At 35.7% G+C, this 16,852-nt stretch overlaps 1 protein-coding gene across 7 annotated transcripts in view; it reads left to right on the top strand.

Moving 5' to 3' along the window:
* The first annotated feature begins 1,049 nt into the window (after positions 1-1,049).
* The window catches only part of LOC135687136 (uncharacterized), a 17,931-nt gene continuing 2,128 nt past the window's right edge, over positions 1,050-16,852 (top strand). Inside the window, exons 1-6 of one of the 7 annotated variants that reach the window (XM_089114464.1) lie at positions 1,539-1,676; positions 1,907-2,035; positions 3,771-4,471; positions 5,257-5,384; positions 5,511-5,594; positions 5,919-16,852. The exon at positions 5,919-16,852 is cut by the window's right edge and continues 2,128 nt beyond it. In XM_089114464.1, coding sequence (XP_088970590.1) covers positions 4,451-4,471; positions 5,257-5,384; positions 5,511-5,594; positions 5,919-6,021 — 336 coding nt within the window. In that variant the 5' untranslated portion in view covers positions 1,539-1,676; positions 1,907-2,035; positions 3,771-4,450 and the 3' untranslated portion in view covers positions 6,022-16,852. Of the gene's footprint in view, positions 1,677-1,906; positions 2,036-3,770 lie in introns of all 7 variants that reach the window. The other 6 variants (XM_089114463.1, XR_016145055.1, XR_016145054.1 and 3 more) reach the window with 6 other exon arrangements.

Raw genomic sequence — 16,852 nt, 5'->3', positions numbered from 1 at the left:
ATTCTTAATGTGAACCCAAACACAACATTAACTGCATGGTTTCAACTTAATCAAGATGACGAAGATGCTCAACAGTATCTTTATACTGAAGTTCCAGAGCATTACACTTTTCATCTGAGGACAAAGAAATGGAAAAAAAGACAACGTACTGCAAGGTCCATTATTGGGAGGCTTTATCAAGTTCAACCTACAGATCCACAAAGGTATGCCCTTCGACTACTATTGCTTCACAGCAGAGGGGTCACATCCTTTGAAGACATAAGAACCATTGATGGACAGCTGTATGACACATTCAAGGATGCAGCAAGAGCAATGGGTCTACTAGAAGATGATGCTGAACACAGACGTTGCTTAGAAGAGGCCACAATCACGAATATGCTTTCACAGATGAGACAGCTGTTTGCTACACTGATGGTATTTCAAATTCCATGTGACATCAGGGACCTCTTTAATGAATTCAAGGAAGCTATGTCTGAAGACTATGTGAGACATGATCAACTTAATGATCTAGCCATTGTATTCCAAGACAGGCACATGTATATTTGTCTGTGGGATATTGATAATAACCTGAGGGTTCATGGTAAATTAATCAAAGATGTTGAATTTTCAGACCTCCCACAGCTTCCAGAAAACTTCGTCCAACCAGGCAACAGAGCTGGCTATATTGATATTGACACTGAGAGAGAACAAGGAGAGCAAATGTTACAACTCCTCAACAATGACCAGCTTCATATTCACAACACAATTATGGAAGCTATACAAAAACAGGATCTGAACAAAACTGCTACTTTGTAGATGGACCAGCTGGAACAGGTAAGACATTTCTTTACAATACTTTAGTTCACAATCTTCAAGGATTAGGCTTGCAAGTTAAATGTGTAGCTTACTCAGGAATAGCTAGCACTTTGCTCATCAATGGAGCCACAGCACATTCTACATTTCAAATTCCTATTCCCTTATTACCTGATTCCACATGCAATATTAAACGTCAAAGTGCAAGGGCTCAGAAGCTTTTAGAAACTAGTGTTTTTATTTGGAATGAAGCATCAATGATACCAGCTAACTCTTTGAAAGTAGTAGACATTCTCCTTAGAGATATTACACAAGTAAACAGGCCATTTGGTGGGAAATTTATGTTTCTTGGTGGTGATTTCAGACAAGTTCCCCCAGTTGTTCTCAGAGCAGGTCGAGAGAGAATTGTGCAGGAGAGCTTGAAGACGTCCTTATTATGGCACCACTTCCATCAGTTTCAACTGATAATCAACATGCGTGCAGTTAAAGATGAAACATACAGGGAGTTTGCTGATTGGCTCTTGCGGCTTGGCAATGGGCAAGAGCCACATGATGCCCTTGAGCAAGTAGCTCTACCACAGCAAATTATTGCCCCTTCACTTAATGACTTGATAGATTTTGTGTACCCACCACTACAGCCAGACCAACCTAACCTTATGGTGGACCCAGGAACAATGTCTGAGCGTTGCTGTTTGACACCAAAGAACGACCTCTCACATCAAATTAATGAGCTGGTCCTTCAAAGGCTGCCAACACCAACACGAATTTATCTGAGTACAGACCGAGTTGTTACTGATGATCCAGAGGAAGCTGCAGCATACCCAGTAGAATTCTTGAATGCTCAGACACCAGGTGGCATGCCACTTCACAAATTGGAACTGAAGGTAATTTGAATTTTTTTTATTTGAAACCCCACTTCTTTTTTGTTTCATTAATCAACACAAAATAATGTTTTTGTAATTGGTAGGCAATCTTTTCCCTAGATATCTTAATTCTTTAAAACATTTTCATATTAACTCCTTAATCTTAATTCACAACTTTATAATCTTGTTACATGTGCATATAAAATCGTATAAAATTAACACAGTCAGAAGTGAGCATATCATTTCCTTAGATTGGTGCCACTGTCATCTTATTGAGAAATCTAAATCCAAAAAAGGACTCTGCAATGGCACCCGCCTCATAGTGCGTGATTTACAACAACATCTCATTTGTGCAGAAATCATTTCCCCTGGATACAGAGGTCAGTATGTTATGATCCCTAGAATTTCTTTGTCATCACAAGATTCTTCTCTTCCAATTAACATTACAAGAGTGCAGTTTCCAGTCGGATTGGCATACTGTCTGACAATAAATAAAGCACAGGGACAGTCACTTAGGTATGTTGGTGTTTTCCTTCCTGAACCTGTGTTTAGTCATGGCCAATTATATGTTGCTATGTCAAGAGCACAGTCATTTGCAGGGCTTAAAGTTTTCACAACAAATGGTCGCTTAACCAGTAACATTGTTTACCGTGAAGTTCTGGCCTAAACAGATGTCATCAGATTATTGTTTATATTTTATGTATAGATGGAAACTAGCTATTTGTCATAAAATTATGGTGACATTCAAAATTAATGAATATGAGAATACAACATCCAACCTGGTTCTTAATAGAATGTCATATCCAGATAACAACTGGAGCATTTTTAAATACCTAGATTCTTTGAGGCTGCACACCATTTATCCAGTGGTGCACCTGGTGAGCTCAAAGGTCCTACATGTACACATTCAGTCCTCCTTTTTGTGTCTTGTTTGCATTTCCGTGCCACAACAGCTCACATTTTGTTATTGGAAGATACACTTGCACCTCATGGTGTTCAGTGAGCTCATGGACCTTGCGTGTTGATAATGTCAGTTCTCATACAGCACTTTGGTGCCCAAAATGAGCTCAAGTTTTTAGCTTAAAATGCTTCATTTGTAATGGTGCACCATATCAACCTATTGATCAATAAAAGTGCCAGGCTCTCTTTGATTTTTTGATGATGATAACAAGACGGTTTTACTGGATTCCTCTTGTACATTGGTGCACCTGGTGAGCTCAAAGGTCCTACATGTACACATACAATTCTACTGTTTGTGTCTTGTTTGCATTTCTGTGCCTCAACAGCTCACACACATTGTTATAAGGGGATACACTGTATCTTGCACCTTATGGTGTTCAGTGAGCTCATGGACCTTGCATGTTGATACTGTCAGTTCTCATGCAGCACTATGGTGCCAAAAATGAGCTCAAATTTTAGCTTGAAATGCTTTGTTTATCAAGGTGCACCATATCAGCCTATTAGTTATATATCTTTGTTCAGAAAAACAGCAAGTGATCTATAAAATGTTCAACTAATACATCTCTTCTTGAACCACATTTATCATTGGCCAACTTAAATGGAAATTGAACTACCGTTAACAAATCACTGAATGAATAAACTACTCTACCTATATTTAGCTCTATCTGTAAATAATTAAGAACTTCATTGCAAATAATTGATGTTAATATTCCACTCCGATCTTTTTATATATCTTAGTTGTTAGCATTTTCTATTACATTTATATTTATACCTGTTAATCTCTATGTCGATACTCAATTTTGATATATTATCCTTGAAATATGTACAAGAGATATGCTTTGACATGTTCCTCAATGTTGCCTAGGGGAACATGTATTTCCTTCTCAGTGATGACTGCAGTAAGAAACGTTTCCTTTGTTTCAAATAACGAAAACTGTATTTGAATAGCCAGTCAACTTTGAAAATGGTAATTTCAATTAATGTTCATTATTGTAACTGTTATAAAACCCTGCAGTTTTCACCCAAAAAAGGAAAACTCAAACAAAGGATGCCCCTTGACGTGGTGTTTGAGCTTTAAACTGATGCATCCGGCAATATTTCAACAACTCAGATTTAGATCTTGCCCTGGTAAGCATCTTTTTTATTCTTTTTCAGGTATCATCTTTTTACCTCGCAGATTCTTTACTGTGCTACTTTCACATCTGGTAGAACAGTCGCAAGACTGGCAACTTAATACCCAAAGAAGTGGAGTTTTTTTATCACGTCACCACTAAAGGGGCACAGAGATGCAGGGCCTTCCCAACGAAAATGATTACATTTTCGTTAATGATACGTTTCTTGCTAATACTAACATCAAGGGTAACTCTGGCAAATATTTGAACAGGGACAGGGATTTATTGTACGAGGGCAAATGTGAAATTCATTTCGACTTAGTCTACTGTAAATAATAATAACAACAATGAGCCCACAAAATGACTAGCAATACGTTTAGAGCTGCACGATTTGTTTTGAATAGGGCATTACTTCCCCTACTATATCTAATTAGTAGCTACGCCTTCTACGAAATTCAATAAATAGCACTATCTACTATACTAATATCATATACTATTGAACATTTATTCTAAGATGTTGTGTAATCTCATTTGCCTGTTTTAGATTGGAATTACTTTGCATGCTCTATTTAATTAGTAGCTACGCCTTCTACAAATGGCAATAAATAGCACTATCGTATACTATTGAACATTTATTCTAAGATGTTGTGTAATCTCGTTTGGCTGTTTTAGATTGGAACCACTTTGCATGCTCTGTTTAATTAGTAGCTATGCCTGCTACTAATGGTAATCAAAAGCACTACGGTATTCTATTGAAAATGTATTCTTATATATTGTGTAACCACGTTTATCTGTTTCAAAGGTGAATTACTTCGCATTTTCAAATGGGAATTACTTTGCACACTCTTTTTAATTAATAGCTACACCTACCAAAAACGGCAATTACTTAATGAGTCTACCTTACAAAGTCTTTGCAAAGGGTGATAACAAGACAGTTGTTTTTCACACAATAACATTCCTATGTAAGCGTCCTCTACAGGGGGTCACCTCCTTTCGTCGTAGTCACAATGCCAGCCATTATTTCCAAACAAATTATTTTTCCTAGCATTTAGAAAAGATGTCTTCAAATATTTGTGTTGAAGTCTGGTTTAGTATGTTTTTCTATTCTAAAATGGATTTATCTTTTCTATTTAGTAGAAGAAATGCGAGTAGTGTTTTCAATAGATATAATTGCCTATAAAATGGGGGTTTATCTACACATAAGTATTAGTTGGCACCTGCAACAGAAGTACGCTGCTTTGAAAAAAGACAAAAATTAAATAATGAAATTTGTGAAAGTTACACATCGGGGTCACACCAAGGTATGTTTACAGATAAATGTATAAATAAAATGTATAAATAAATTCTTGTTTACAAATATTTTGTAAATCACATTTTATTTGCTTCTTGCTCTTCTTGACAACTTAAAGATTTCGCTGCTTATAAATGAGTTTATTTTATGCACATATGATGTAGTCTAGAATGTGGTTAACGAATAAATGTAGTCAACTGTATAACATGCCAAACTCATTTTGGCTCTAATTTTTCAGATGATAATTTGGAGAAAAGAAGAAGGGGCTCCTTCATTTAAGTCAAGGGTAGCCCGCCGATTTCAGATTAACAAGAATACGGTGTTCATTTTCACTGATGATCAAAACCGCAAAATTCAACGCATCAGGTAACTTACGTTACCTTCTCTACTCGGTTATATTCTGTTTTGCATTTGATAATTTTCTCCAACTATAAGCATTTCTCAAAAAAAAATTAGTTATAGTTTATATGAATAAATTATTCTTCTTTTTAGGGCAGATAGGACCACACTGCACGTCCAAGTCACGGGCAAACGGCAGGAGAACGCCAGGGAGAATAAAAACAAAACGCGGGCAAGGTGACTAATACTACATGATATTAGACTGATTTCGCCTTGTCAATGAAACCCTTTTTACATCTTGACAAAGTATATTACTGATTTTGGATGGACACTGAAAACTTTGGGGGCTCAACACGCTTTATATCAAGAGCACTGTACACTTTGGGGCTTAACAAGCCCAAGGGTCCCAGCGCTTCCATAGTCCCTGTCATTATCCTGTGCTGTTTTCACGTTTATCATAATTCTATGATGGAAATAGAGACATATTTTTCATGACAGTTTTCTCTTATTGTTTATTCATCAATCATTGCAGTGAACTAACTATTTCTATAAATTTTTCAGCACTGATCACAGAGCCCGGATCAAGGCTCCCAGAACCCGGATCGGAACCGTTGCGAACAAAAAACAAAAATTTAAAGATAAAAAAATAATAGAGGAGGGGTGATCAAAAATGTTTTTATTTTTAATAATTGAGGAAAAAAGTTATAACCAAAAAACGTGTTTCTTTTTATGTCTTGTGTCTCTTCACTATCGTTACTCAGGGCCAAGAAGGCCGTAATGTAAGTCACTGTTACTATAAGTCACTTCCAAACATTTTCAGAACCAATTCCAAATAATCCAAATATCATAAAGTTGTATGAATAAATCTACCAATGAGTATTAAGCCTTCGATAAATATGAAACATTTATTTCAGTAACAGTTCAGCTTCAAGGGGGTAAGAATATGGTCTAACTCTGGTACGATGTTTGACTTGTATAAGGTTAGAATATCCAATGGGAATTGAAATTCTGTCAGACATACTGTGTGAGTTTCCCTGGATACAGTTTTGTCGGATTCAACGAACTATCACAAAAAATGGAGAACATCTTCACCCCCTGGTTATTCTAATACCCCGATTGTGGGGTACTTTATAACACAACACGGTTCCCGTGCAGGCCATTGATTTGCATAAATTGAACGAAGAATCACAGGAAGCTCTTTCAATTGCTTGCTTATATATATTTATATCCAAAAGTAACACCCTCAGATCACATAATCCGTGTATAGGTTGAAAGAGCACCAGAAATTGCGAAGTGAAAAGTCGAATAAGAAAGAAGGTACTTCATCGTTTGCTTTGTTCTTTATTTTTAAATCGTTTGAGAGAAACTGTGTAATTGGAGCTTGGTGTGGGGGGGGGGGGGAATGTAGAGTAATGCGATGGTACTGTGCACAAATACACCTTTATTTAACATCAAGGTTTAGAAATGCATCTTCATTTAACATTAAGGTAAATTTATACAATCATTATCTTGCAAACAATAGCTCATAAACTTTTCAATTATAATGCACCCTTTTATAATAAAACAGGGTTGACACTTTGTACACCAGTTTCATGATGCTGTGGCAAATTATTTTGAAACTTTTTGCTTGTTCATTCTGCAAAAGATTGTGGACTTTTGTTGAAGTTGCTTCCAATTTTCAAAAATTTTTCTTTGCATCTTCAGTTTTATGCCAACCAGCTGATAGCATTGATATAAAATGTAAGTTTTCCTGAATGTCCAGTGAAGAACTCATTTCTTATTGCTAATCTTATTGCTAATCTTATTGCTAATTTCTTATAAACAGGAGATTGATTTGACTTATTTTACTGAAGCTTGATTTGTTCTGTTCATTTGTTCTCTCATCTAGAACAATATGGATCCTTCATTAAGGAGAGGTTAGAATCGTTGAAAAGGTTCGTGGACCGAACGAACGAGATGCTGGTCCAGAGGCTCCATATCATAGAGGGAGGTATTGCCTCAATATTGCAAGATGCAACAATGAACAATAGCTTGCAGGACGAATCCATAGACAATTCTATTTTAGAATTGGATGTCAATTTTTCTCAAAACAGGAACTAACAATCGCAAAAGATATCTTTTTTTGTGTTTTATCTCTACCTATTAAAGACATTACACATAAAGACCTTCTACTTTTAGCGAGTTGCTAAACCTCTTCAACAAAAGAATTGCAAGGTTAAAGTTTGCCGCATGGACATTACATCGAGTATTACTGAATAGTAATGAGAGAATGTTGAAAAAAATTTCTTTGATAATTAAAGTTTTTTGCGGTTAAAGATTTTCATTAAACAGATTAATAGCAACAAGGAGGACGCAAAGTATATAGAGCCCCACGACTCTATGTGGGCTACAAAAACATGGTTAAAATGACGAATAACTGAATTATGAATAAATAAAAGAACTTCTAGGAGAAACCCGTGAAAAATGTGTCAACAGAGAATAGGCAGAAGTAAATTTTTGCCAAACTTTAAAGGCATTACATTGCGCCGACGTTCATTCGATTACAGAAACAAAAAAAATTTATATTTCATTGACTTCTCATTTCGTAACAAAAGGAGATCTCTTACTTGCTATAGATCAATTGTACTAATTTGTCACGCTTCTCATATTTTGAGCACACTGCCTTTAACGTAAAATTCAGAATAAAGATTAGCCTGCAAAATATTAATGGAGGATAAAATACATAAATCTATAGAAGGCTTAAGCATTGGAATAAGAATAAACAGATAAGACCAAGGGGGTAAGCCGTGAAAATAACCCGGACCACGAATAGAAAAAGGCTTGAAAAATGTTTTACAGCAACTTTTGTCTCGACATTGCAACAATAATTTATTCAATTCAGTTTGAAATAGCCCCAAGTTAAGCCCGCTGTGCGGGCCCTCTTTAACACGTTAACGGGGTAGTGATGTTAGCCTCAGAAAAACGAAAAATATGTTGGTGGAAAACTGAAACATTAAAATCAGATATAATGGAAAGCCAGTGGCCCTACGGTAGGATCTTAAGATTTAAGTCATAGTATACAGGAAAATTTATTTGCAAACCCAAGGGCTTGCAAAATTTACTTTTCAATGAAAGGAAGACTAGCTCCCCTACGAAGCCGGTTACGCGGGCTTGCCAGTGGCCCTACGGTTTAATATTAAGATTAGCCTTGGAAAGACATGAGTACCATAAACCTCGATTTCAAAATGAGGACAGGTCACGTGATAAAAAAATTGCTTGCACTCCTGTGCGAATTAAATTCGCACTTTTGTGACTATCGCTAGGAAGGGGGGAGCCTAAAAAGAAAGATGGGGTTGAGGCTCCCAGCTAGTTCCAAGGCTAATTTCAATATTCAACCGTAGGGCCACTCTTGTCTTTCCAAGGCTTATCTTAATATTCAACCGTAGGGCCACTTCGTAGGGGAGCTATTACAAATATAATATATGTATTTTAGTAGGTTTCTTTTCTATGTAAAAATGCAGAAGTCTGATAAAAGGAAGCTGAAGTCCCAAGGTGCAAATCAGTCAAGCATTCAAAGAATTTTGGCTGACATATATTGAAGAAGAACTGGACCTGTTGAGCAACTTGGTATTGCAGACTCAGAGGGTCTGCATGATTTTGAAGGAAAGCTTGCAAGCCTAAGGTCTGTTTGGGAAGATCTCATCCCAGGATTCAATCCTTGGTTTTCTAGAAACAGAGCAGATAATCTTATTTTGTTGCATATCAAAGGCTAACTTGTTGAGATTTTGTTGTTATTTTCATATCTTTACATTTGAAGCTTTTTCCTAGCAATGTCTTCGGATCCAAAAGAGTGCTAGATCATCTTAGTTTGGTTCTTTTCAATGTGCAAAAGGAGTGAAGTGTATGATTGCCACCTACCCACATAAACTTGAGCTATTTTCTTCACTGTTAGTATCTTGTCATGAAAAAGTTATCCTTTTATCAGAATAAATATGATCACATTGCTTCTAATTACAGTTAAACCCAAAAACTTGCAAAAACAACTGTAAAATAAAAAGGAAATTCTGCAAGCGGTAAGAGCTTTGGTGGTGCCTTTGAAGTATTTACATGTATTCTTAAAGCAACTTTTGAACATGTCATAAAAGATTTATACAATGATATGGTATACAAAGTATTTGCAAGGCCTTTACAAAATATTATTTATAAAAAATGAAAAGGTTCTTAGTTTATTCCCTGTACTTTGGTGCTTTAAACACAGGATTTACTAATAGACAAAATGGTATTAATTGGCTTTTATATGCGTTTTGAAGTATTTTGATGAAATTTATTATTTCCAAGATAATAATTTAACTTATCTTCAACCTTTTAGATATATTCAGTCATGAAGATATGGACGTGGCAGCAAATGAACAAGTGTCAACTTTGCTATCCCAGCCAATTCAAACTGGCGCTTCCCTATCTAGAGATAACCTCGCAAAAAAGCCTCGTTCCTCACTAAAAACAAAGAGGGAAAAAGTAAATAAGCTGCAAAGTAAATTGCAGACTATGAGGCATAGCTTAACAAGATTGCCTAAAAAGCAAATTAAAAAACAGAAGCAGAAAAAGGCTTCTGAACTTTTGGAGGGTATTAGTTTATCAGATCTTTTGAGTTTCCTGAAAAAACAGGTAGAACTGTCTTATGTTAAATGGAAAGGTAGAAGGTTTGACAACTCTCTCAAGTCCTTTGCTATAAGTCTATATCACATCAATGGGAAATCCTATAGGTTTCTTGCCAATTGCTAAATTTGCCATCAAAGAAGACTTTTACTAATCTTGTTCAAATTATGCTTCAGGGTTGGGTTTTTCCAACAAGTCTTTGTATGTGCTAAGGCAAAGAGTGCAAAGATTATCACAAGAAGTGAAGGTTTGTACTCTTTTAATGGACAAGGTTTCACTCAAGTCAAATCTATTCTATGGTTGCGAGAGTGACTCCATTATAGGCTTGGAAGATTTGGGCAATGGGAAGACAAGAGGTGCCATTGCTAATTCAGCATTTATTTTGATGGTAAGAGGAATTTTGCTAAATGGATTTTCTAAAATGAGAGTCAAATTGGCAACACAAGTAATAAGCCACACTGTAGCTGCTGCCTTAAATATATATGTAAGTCTTCAAGCCCTTTGTAGAGAAGCTTTGGGGATGGCACAACTATTAACAAAATTTGATAAAATTTTTGATTAGTGTAATGCATTGAGCTGCACAATAATCACACGCTAAGGAGCTAACAAGTGGTTTGGCATTTATAAAGTCAATCAAAGTTTTAGGTAAAGGTTCTGGGGAGGTCTTTTAAATGGGTAGGTATAAAGTCAGTCTTTTAGCAAATGCCCTAAATTCAAGCAATTAAAGCATATCCTTGCCTTCATAAGACTACTTTTCCTTTCTTTTACACTGGTCACATTGCCGCATTTGTAGGAAAAGTAGTCTCCTTGACAATAGTAGCATTTAACTCCACCTGACACAGTAGAGGATTGCCACTTTGATTGTGGAGCATACTTTTCATGCCGTCTAGTCAACTGAGCTATGTTATTTGCGACCTCTCTCTCTTTAATTTCTCTTTCCACAATATCTAGAATTTCTGTGATATTCCAACAGTCTTCTGCCCTCATTCTTGCGATTTGCATCATAATCTCCTGTGGGAGGTGAGACATGATGATTGGAATCAAAAGGTTCCCACAATTTCCTGAAGGTATTCCTAGTGACTGTAATCGGTGAACGTGAACAGCGATATTGCCATAAATCTTTCTGAAATTTTCCAGTCCTTCATTTGGATGGTGTTAGAGCTTTAGTAGTTTTTCCATGTGCACATTGATTATCTGATGTTTCTTCTTGGAACGCAATTTAAGTATTTTGATAGTGTGTTCGTAGTTTTCTTTTTGTGAGGACAAACCCTGTACTGCTCGATATGCTGGTCCCTCTAACAGACTGAATAGGTAATTTAGCTTGTTGATGTATGATAAACCAGGATTACTGTGCACTGCGCATTCAAAACTTCCCCAAAATGAGTTAAATTGAGTCATGTCATCATTGAACTTCAGTATAATTATCTTTGAGAGCTTCACTGTTGCAGGATCTGAAACTTTTTAATTGCCCAGTTATCTGCTCCACATGAATTCTTCGATTGGAAAGATGCCGAGAATGATGAACATCGCTAGCTAGAAGTTGTTTATTCCCTTTTGTGAACCTTAGAATTTTGACGTATGCACCTTTGCAGCCTAGATAAAAAATTCTCTATCAGCCCGGAATCAGCAGTAATTTTTTTGTCCATTACTCTACGGCCCCAGACAGAAACATAGCTTAACCTACAGAACTGATTCCAATGAGATATTTAAGTTTAATATTACTATAAGTAATTTGACCATGTCTGTGCCCTGGCTGTCAAATTTTTTGGCCTCTCAATAAATATCTCACTGCAATCAATGATGCAGATGCAGTCCCTATATTTCTATCTGAAGCATTTTGGTAAATTGAGACCAATTTCAGGTTTGTTTGGCCAAATTATTAACTTCCTTAGTTTTGCTGACAACTCAGGAAGCCAAGAGCGCACGATTTTAGACACTGTGGCCACTGGACAAACACATCTATGGCTTATATCTCAATTCAGCAAACCAAGACGCAGCTTCATGAAGACAATGAGAACATGATCTTCATCTGAAAAAGCAGAGTAACATCCCTTTACTTTCCCTTTAAAAAGATACCGATAAAAATAGCCATAAAAACAGATACTGTTGCAATGCCAGTGAAGAACCTGACATAGTCATTTGAACCTAGGATTGCTTTAAAACCAAAGGCTTTTTCTTTGAGGGTCTTGTTTTCTTCTAGACTCACCCAATGAGCCTCTGTTTCGCTACTGCCTCACTTGACGGACGCTACAACAGAGACTCATACTGTCAACTTCAATTTTGTCTCGTTCTCGTTTTCTTCCCGAAAATTTTCAAATCCATCCCCCTGATTTGCACAACTTTCTCATCCATCCGATGCTAGCTATTTTGCCCAAATTGATGTTCTTCTCTAGGGATTGCTATGTCGTATGGTTGCTATAGTTAGCTTTGCAACAGTAAGTTATTATTTTTCTTGTCTTTTTCTGTGACACTTTCAAAGAAGACATGATGTACAATAATTCAAAATGCATTTGCCTTATCTACTTTGCATGAACTGTTGTGTCACTCTTGAGTCTGGCAATAAACAAACCAATGAAAATTTAAAACTTTTGTCAAAGTTATATTAATGTCCACTTCAGGATGTTCTTAGCCAAATTGATAAAGTAAACAAAGGAAAAGAACTTTCTATTTGCAAGACATGCCTCAGATTGAGAGCTTATTCAGTTATTGAAAGTTAAATCGGGGATAGCAAAGGATCTCAGCAGAATCTAATTCAAACGTTTTTGATATTAATTGAATGTTGTTTCCAGATCAGCAAGATAACGTGATTTCTGAGTTGTCTATGCAGAAAGAGTTGAGGCCTAGACATATAGCCAAAAAGATATCAAAAGAAACAAAGGTATGCTTTTTGTTATTGTGACTAATTATTTAACTTCCAGATTACAACTCAACTGAATATTTCTGAGCCTCAGATTTTTTTAAGAGAAAGATGTGTTCTTGGAGTGATTCCTTTTTAATCTTCTGTTTTTCGATGTTCATTGAAAACACAGAGATAAGGTCTATTCTGAGGTTTAGTTAAGGCTAAATTTGCATAAGGTTTAATTGAGTCGTCTTTGCTATGGTACTTCGTTGATGGAAAAGCAACAGCATTCTGACCCTATTTGATGTCATAATAGAGCTAAAGATTTTAATAGCTATTAAAGTCATAATGAGGTTCTCTGTTGTGGTCTTACATAACGTTTCTACGAGGTTTAACAGATATTTTGCCTATAATTCTACACATTAAGTTGAAAGGTTACCACAGAAGTAAATTTGTTCCCTAGGAACAGTTTTCCGACAATTTTTGAGGTAGAGATGACAACATTAAAGCTGCAATAGTTTTAATAAAGGAGCCATAGGTGAAGTTATCCCTTCTTACACACATTCAAGGAGTAGTTCTGGAAGAAATGCCAAAATTCACAAAACCCAAAGCACAATCTAATTTCAGATGCAAAGTCGTTAACAAATTGCAAGAATCAAAACTAACAGCAGCTTGTATACCATACACTGTGTGGAATTTCTGGAAAACGCAAAGTCAATGAAGAGAAGAATAAAACTTTTATATGGACGGAATCCAGATAAACAATAGAAATACACGTTTGAATACCATACAGAAACTGTTATGCATACTTCTATATAAAGCCGCGTTAAGTATTGTTTGTCATTAAGAATTGGAAATAACATATCAAAGTTTCGTACTCTTAAGTGCCAAATGATTGATTACAAGGTAGCTTATAAAATTGGAACGTATTCAAATTGGATGACTGATATTACCATTCTTTATAGGTATTTAACTGTTTTGCATTCTTTGGACCGTCGACAATTTACCCTGCTATCCTCAAAATAACACACCAGATTAGCAGAAATTTTGACAAAGAAGTCAAAATCTGGAAAGAAGAGGTTGATTATACTTTTAAATTTTTATCCTAGGTTTAGTTCAAGCAGGTCTACATCAGCTTTATGCTGACTACTTCTGACCTGCTATATAAAATAAATAATGTATGTATATATGTATGTATGTATGCTGATCAAATAGATGAAGCTGATGAAGTTCTTCTGGTAAGACTGCCTCAAATCAGTCTTCTTTGAACACAGTCAATTGAAAACACCCTGGTCTGGAAAGGCGGCAAAGATAAAAAATTTGCCTATTGTTCTATTGTTTTAGGCGAGATAAGGTTGAATATTGAAAAAGGTCGAAATAAGGTCGAAAAACTTGTTTTATCCAATTTTCATTTGATTCTGGAGCAATGTGAAGTTGTTTTCGGCGCAAAATGTTGCCAAAGTTATACTTTGTCAAGTTGTTAGTTTGTACTTCAAAGTAAGGGCATTCTCATTTGCCAAATCAGTTGTAGAGGTTTTCAAGAAGAAGGCAGCCACAAGAAATAAAGAGACACTCAGAACTGAAGTAAAGAGGTCACAGAGTAAAGAACAGAACAGTTAAGATAACAAATTGTTGACTTTAATACCTTTATATTCTGTATGTTTTAGACTGATATTTCAAAGCTTTTAGATAATTAAGATTAAAGTTTCATGTTCTATTGATATACTGTTTTCTAGTTAAAACTGTTTGTTAAAAACATGGTTGAAAAGTATTTTGATAAATCAGTTGATGAGCCACATGATTTTGTCAATGAAATAATGCCAGAAGCATTGCAAACCACAATATGAATTGACAGTGGTTTAAGCAATAAATAATAAAATTTATTCACTCAAATGAATAGGTATGGTTTGATAACCTTCAAATAGTAGATCATTGCAAATCAGATGAACAAAATACTTCTGACACTTAAAGTCATAAACAAATATAACAACTGTCTTTATACCACAATTTTTTGGAAAAATCACCTTTCTTTCTGATACTAGCATTTAAACCCACTGTTCAAAAGGATCTTCTTTTGTTTGCTTTATAGACTTTTCCTTGTATTGAAATGAGAAAAGCTAAGCCATATTGAATTGTTTTTCGAAAATGACTCATCTGGAAAAACATTTGGATAATGGGTATTCTCGGAAAAGTTAACAATGTCTCTGCCTTGTTCAAGTAGCTCTAGTAGTTGTACAGTTAGTAGAAAAGTTATCAAATTAAAAAAATACATGTAAGTTTTCTTTTAAAACAAAAATGTTTTTCATTTCTGTGCTTCTTCAATTTTGTACAAGAAACAGCATGCCAGGTTCTTTTATGATTTTTCAAACCTTTTGTGTTATCATAACAGAATTGTTAGCTGTTTGAATCCTGATGGTATTATCATTCTGATGACCAAGTGATCTTTGTTGTCCAAAATACCCTTCAAGCACATCCTATGAGAATCATTTGGTCAATAAAAACTGAAAGTCTTCATTTCGCAAAAATTTTGTAGCGTCAATCAAGGAGTAGACTTTCATTTGGATACCCTAGTATGTCTGGTGAGACAGAAACATTTTTGATTTGTCCTCTTTCGAGAACTGATTGTCATCTCTCTCATCAATGCTCCTCTTCCATTCAGCAAAGTCGCCTAAAAATCCTTTTCAAGCTACAGAAATCCTGCAGCATCAATAGAACAAAATGGCTCTCGAAAACTTTTCTGCTTAAAAAATCCTTCAGTTGTGCGTTTTATCTTGGTGCAGTCAAAGAATTTGTCTATCAGGAGACAAAACTTTGCTGTTCCTGCAGTATGACTTTCAGAATATGCTGTAAGCACCTTGCTGACAGTTTCACTAAGAACCTGGGCAGCCAATCTAACTTTCATTGTTGAGTATGATGTTAGCTTAACATGTTCTGAACTCTAAAATTGCAACTGCTTTCCAAAATATTGTTATTAGTTGCAAAATTTGCTAAGGCTAATATTAATCTCTTGCAAGCCCACGCACAAAGAAAACTAGCACATGAGAGGCTAACTCTGTTTTTTCAAGAGCTGAGAAATTAACATTAGGATCACCAAGGTCAACAGATCCAATCCGGTGACCAGTTTGTTTATCAAAAACATGACCTGACTGTCCAAAAAACATGACCAAAAAAGCTGTATAAAGGGGCCAACTTCCCTCCCTTTTGAAGTCATGGTCACTCTCAGGGTTATGTGATATCTAGCTACCAAAAGAAGGTCAGAATGATATATTTTGCTAATATAACATGTTTTATCATAAAATGAGGATTTACACACAAAAAATGACAAATTAATCAGATACTTACTGTCTAACATCACAAATACATGAATATTTTGTGACGGCACCTGGGGACAGTAGATGAGTTGTTATTCCTTTAGATTATGAAAAAGTGATAAGTGATAGTTACTCTATGCAATGGACTACCATTATGAAGCTACCTTTTTTTATTCTTTAATAATTGCCAATTTTATTTGAGTGGGTCCAGTTGAGACAATTTAGTAAAAATTTGATCATCGCCTGTGGCAATTCACCAGGTCACAGCTGAAATCCCTTAGTTAGTTGCAATCTTCACAGTGCTGTTTATAAGTGGTGAAAATTTGGCATAGATATCTTAGATATCTTTAAAAATTGGATTTTTAAAGGTGTCACAAAATCGTTAAAACATAGGATTTGTCGTTCCTAGAAAAACAGCTTTAAAAATTGGTGAAAAGAAACGGAAGCATACAATATGTTTAAAATTGTCCTTAAAAGCCCCTGACTTATACAAAACCCCCTCCTTATCTAACATACTGTCCTCAATACTTTTTCCTCCTGGATTGTCTAATCTTTTTGGCCACCATACTAGCATTGATATCACTCTCTCTTTTTCCGCTTACGGTCCCTTGCTGAGAGTCCCAAAAGCATGTGGCTCTCAGGGTTGATTCCAACATGAGACAAAACACGTGCAAGGCCATCATTGAATGCCACTACAGCAGCAGCTACAG

This window comes from Rhopilema esculentum, chromosome 20 (genome assembly GCF_057945365.1).
Source record: "Rhopilema esculentum isolate cy_ngs chromosome 20, ASM5794536v1, whole genome shotgun sequence".
In the NCBI taxonomy this organism is placed as follows: domain Eukaryota; kingdom Metazoa; phylum Cnidaria; class Scyphozoa; order Rhizostomeae; family Rhizostomatidae; genus Rhopilema; species Rhopilema esculentum.
Note: the sequence above shows the minus strand (reverse complement) of the source record. Positions and strands in the feature narration are given on the sequence as shown.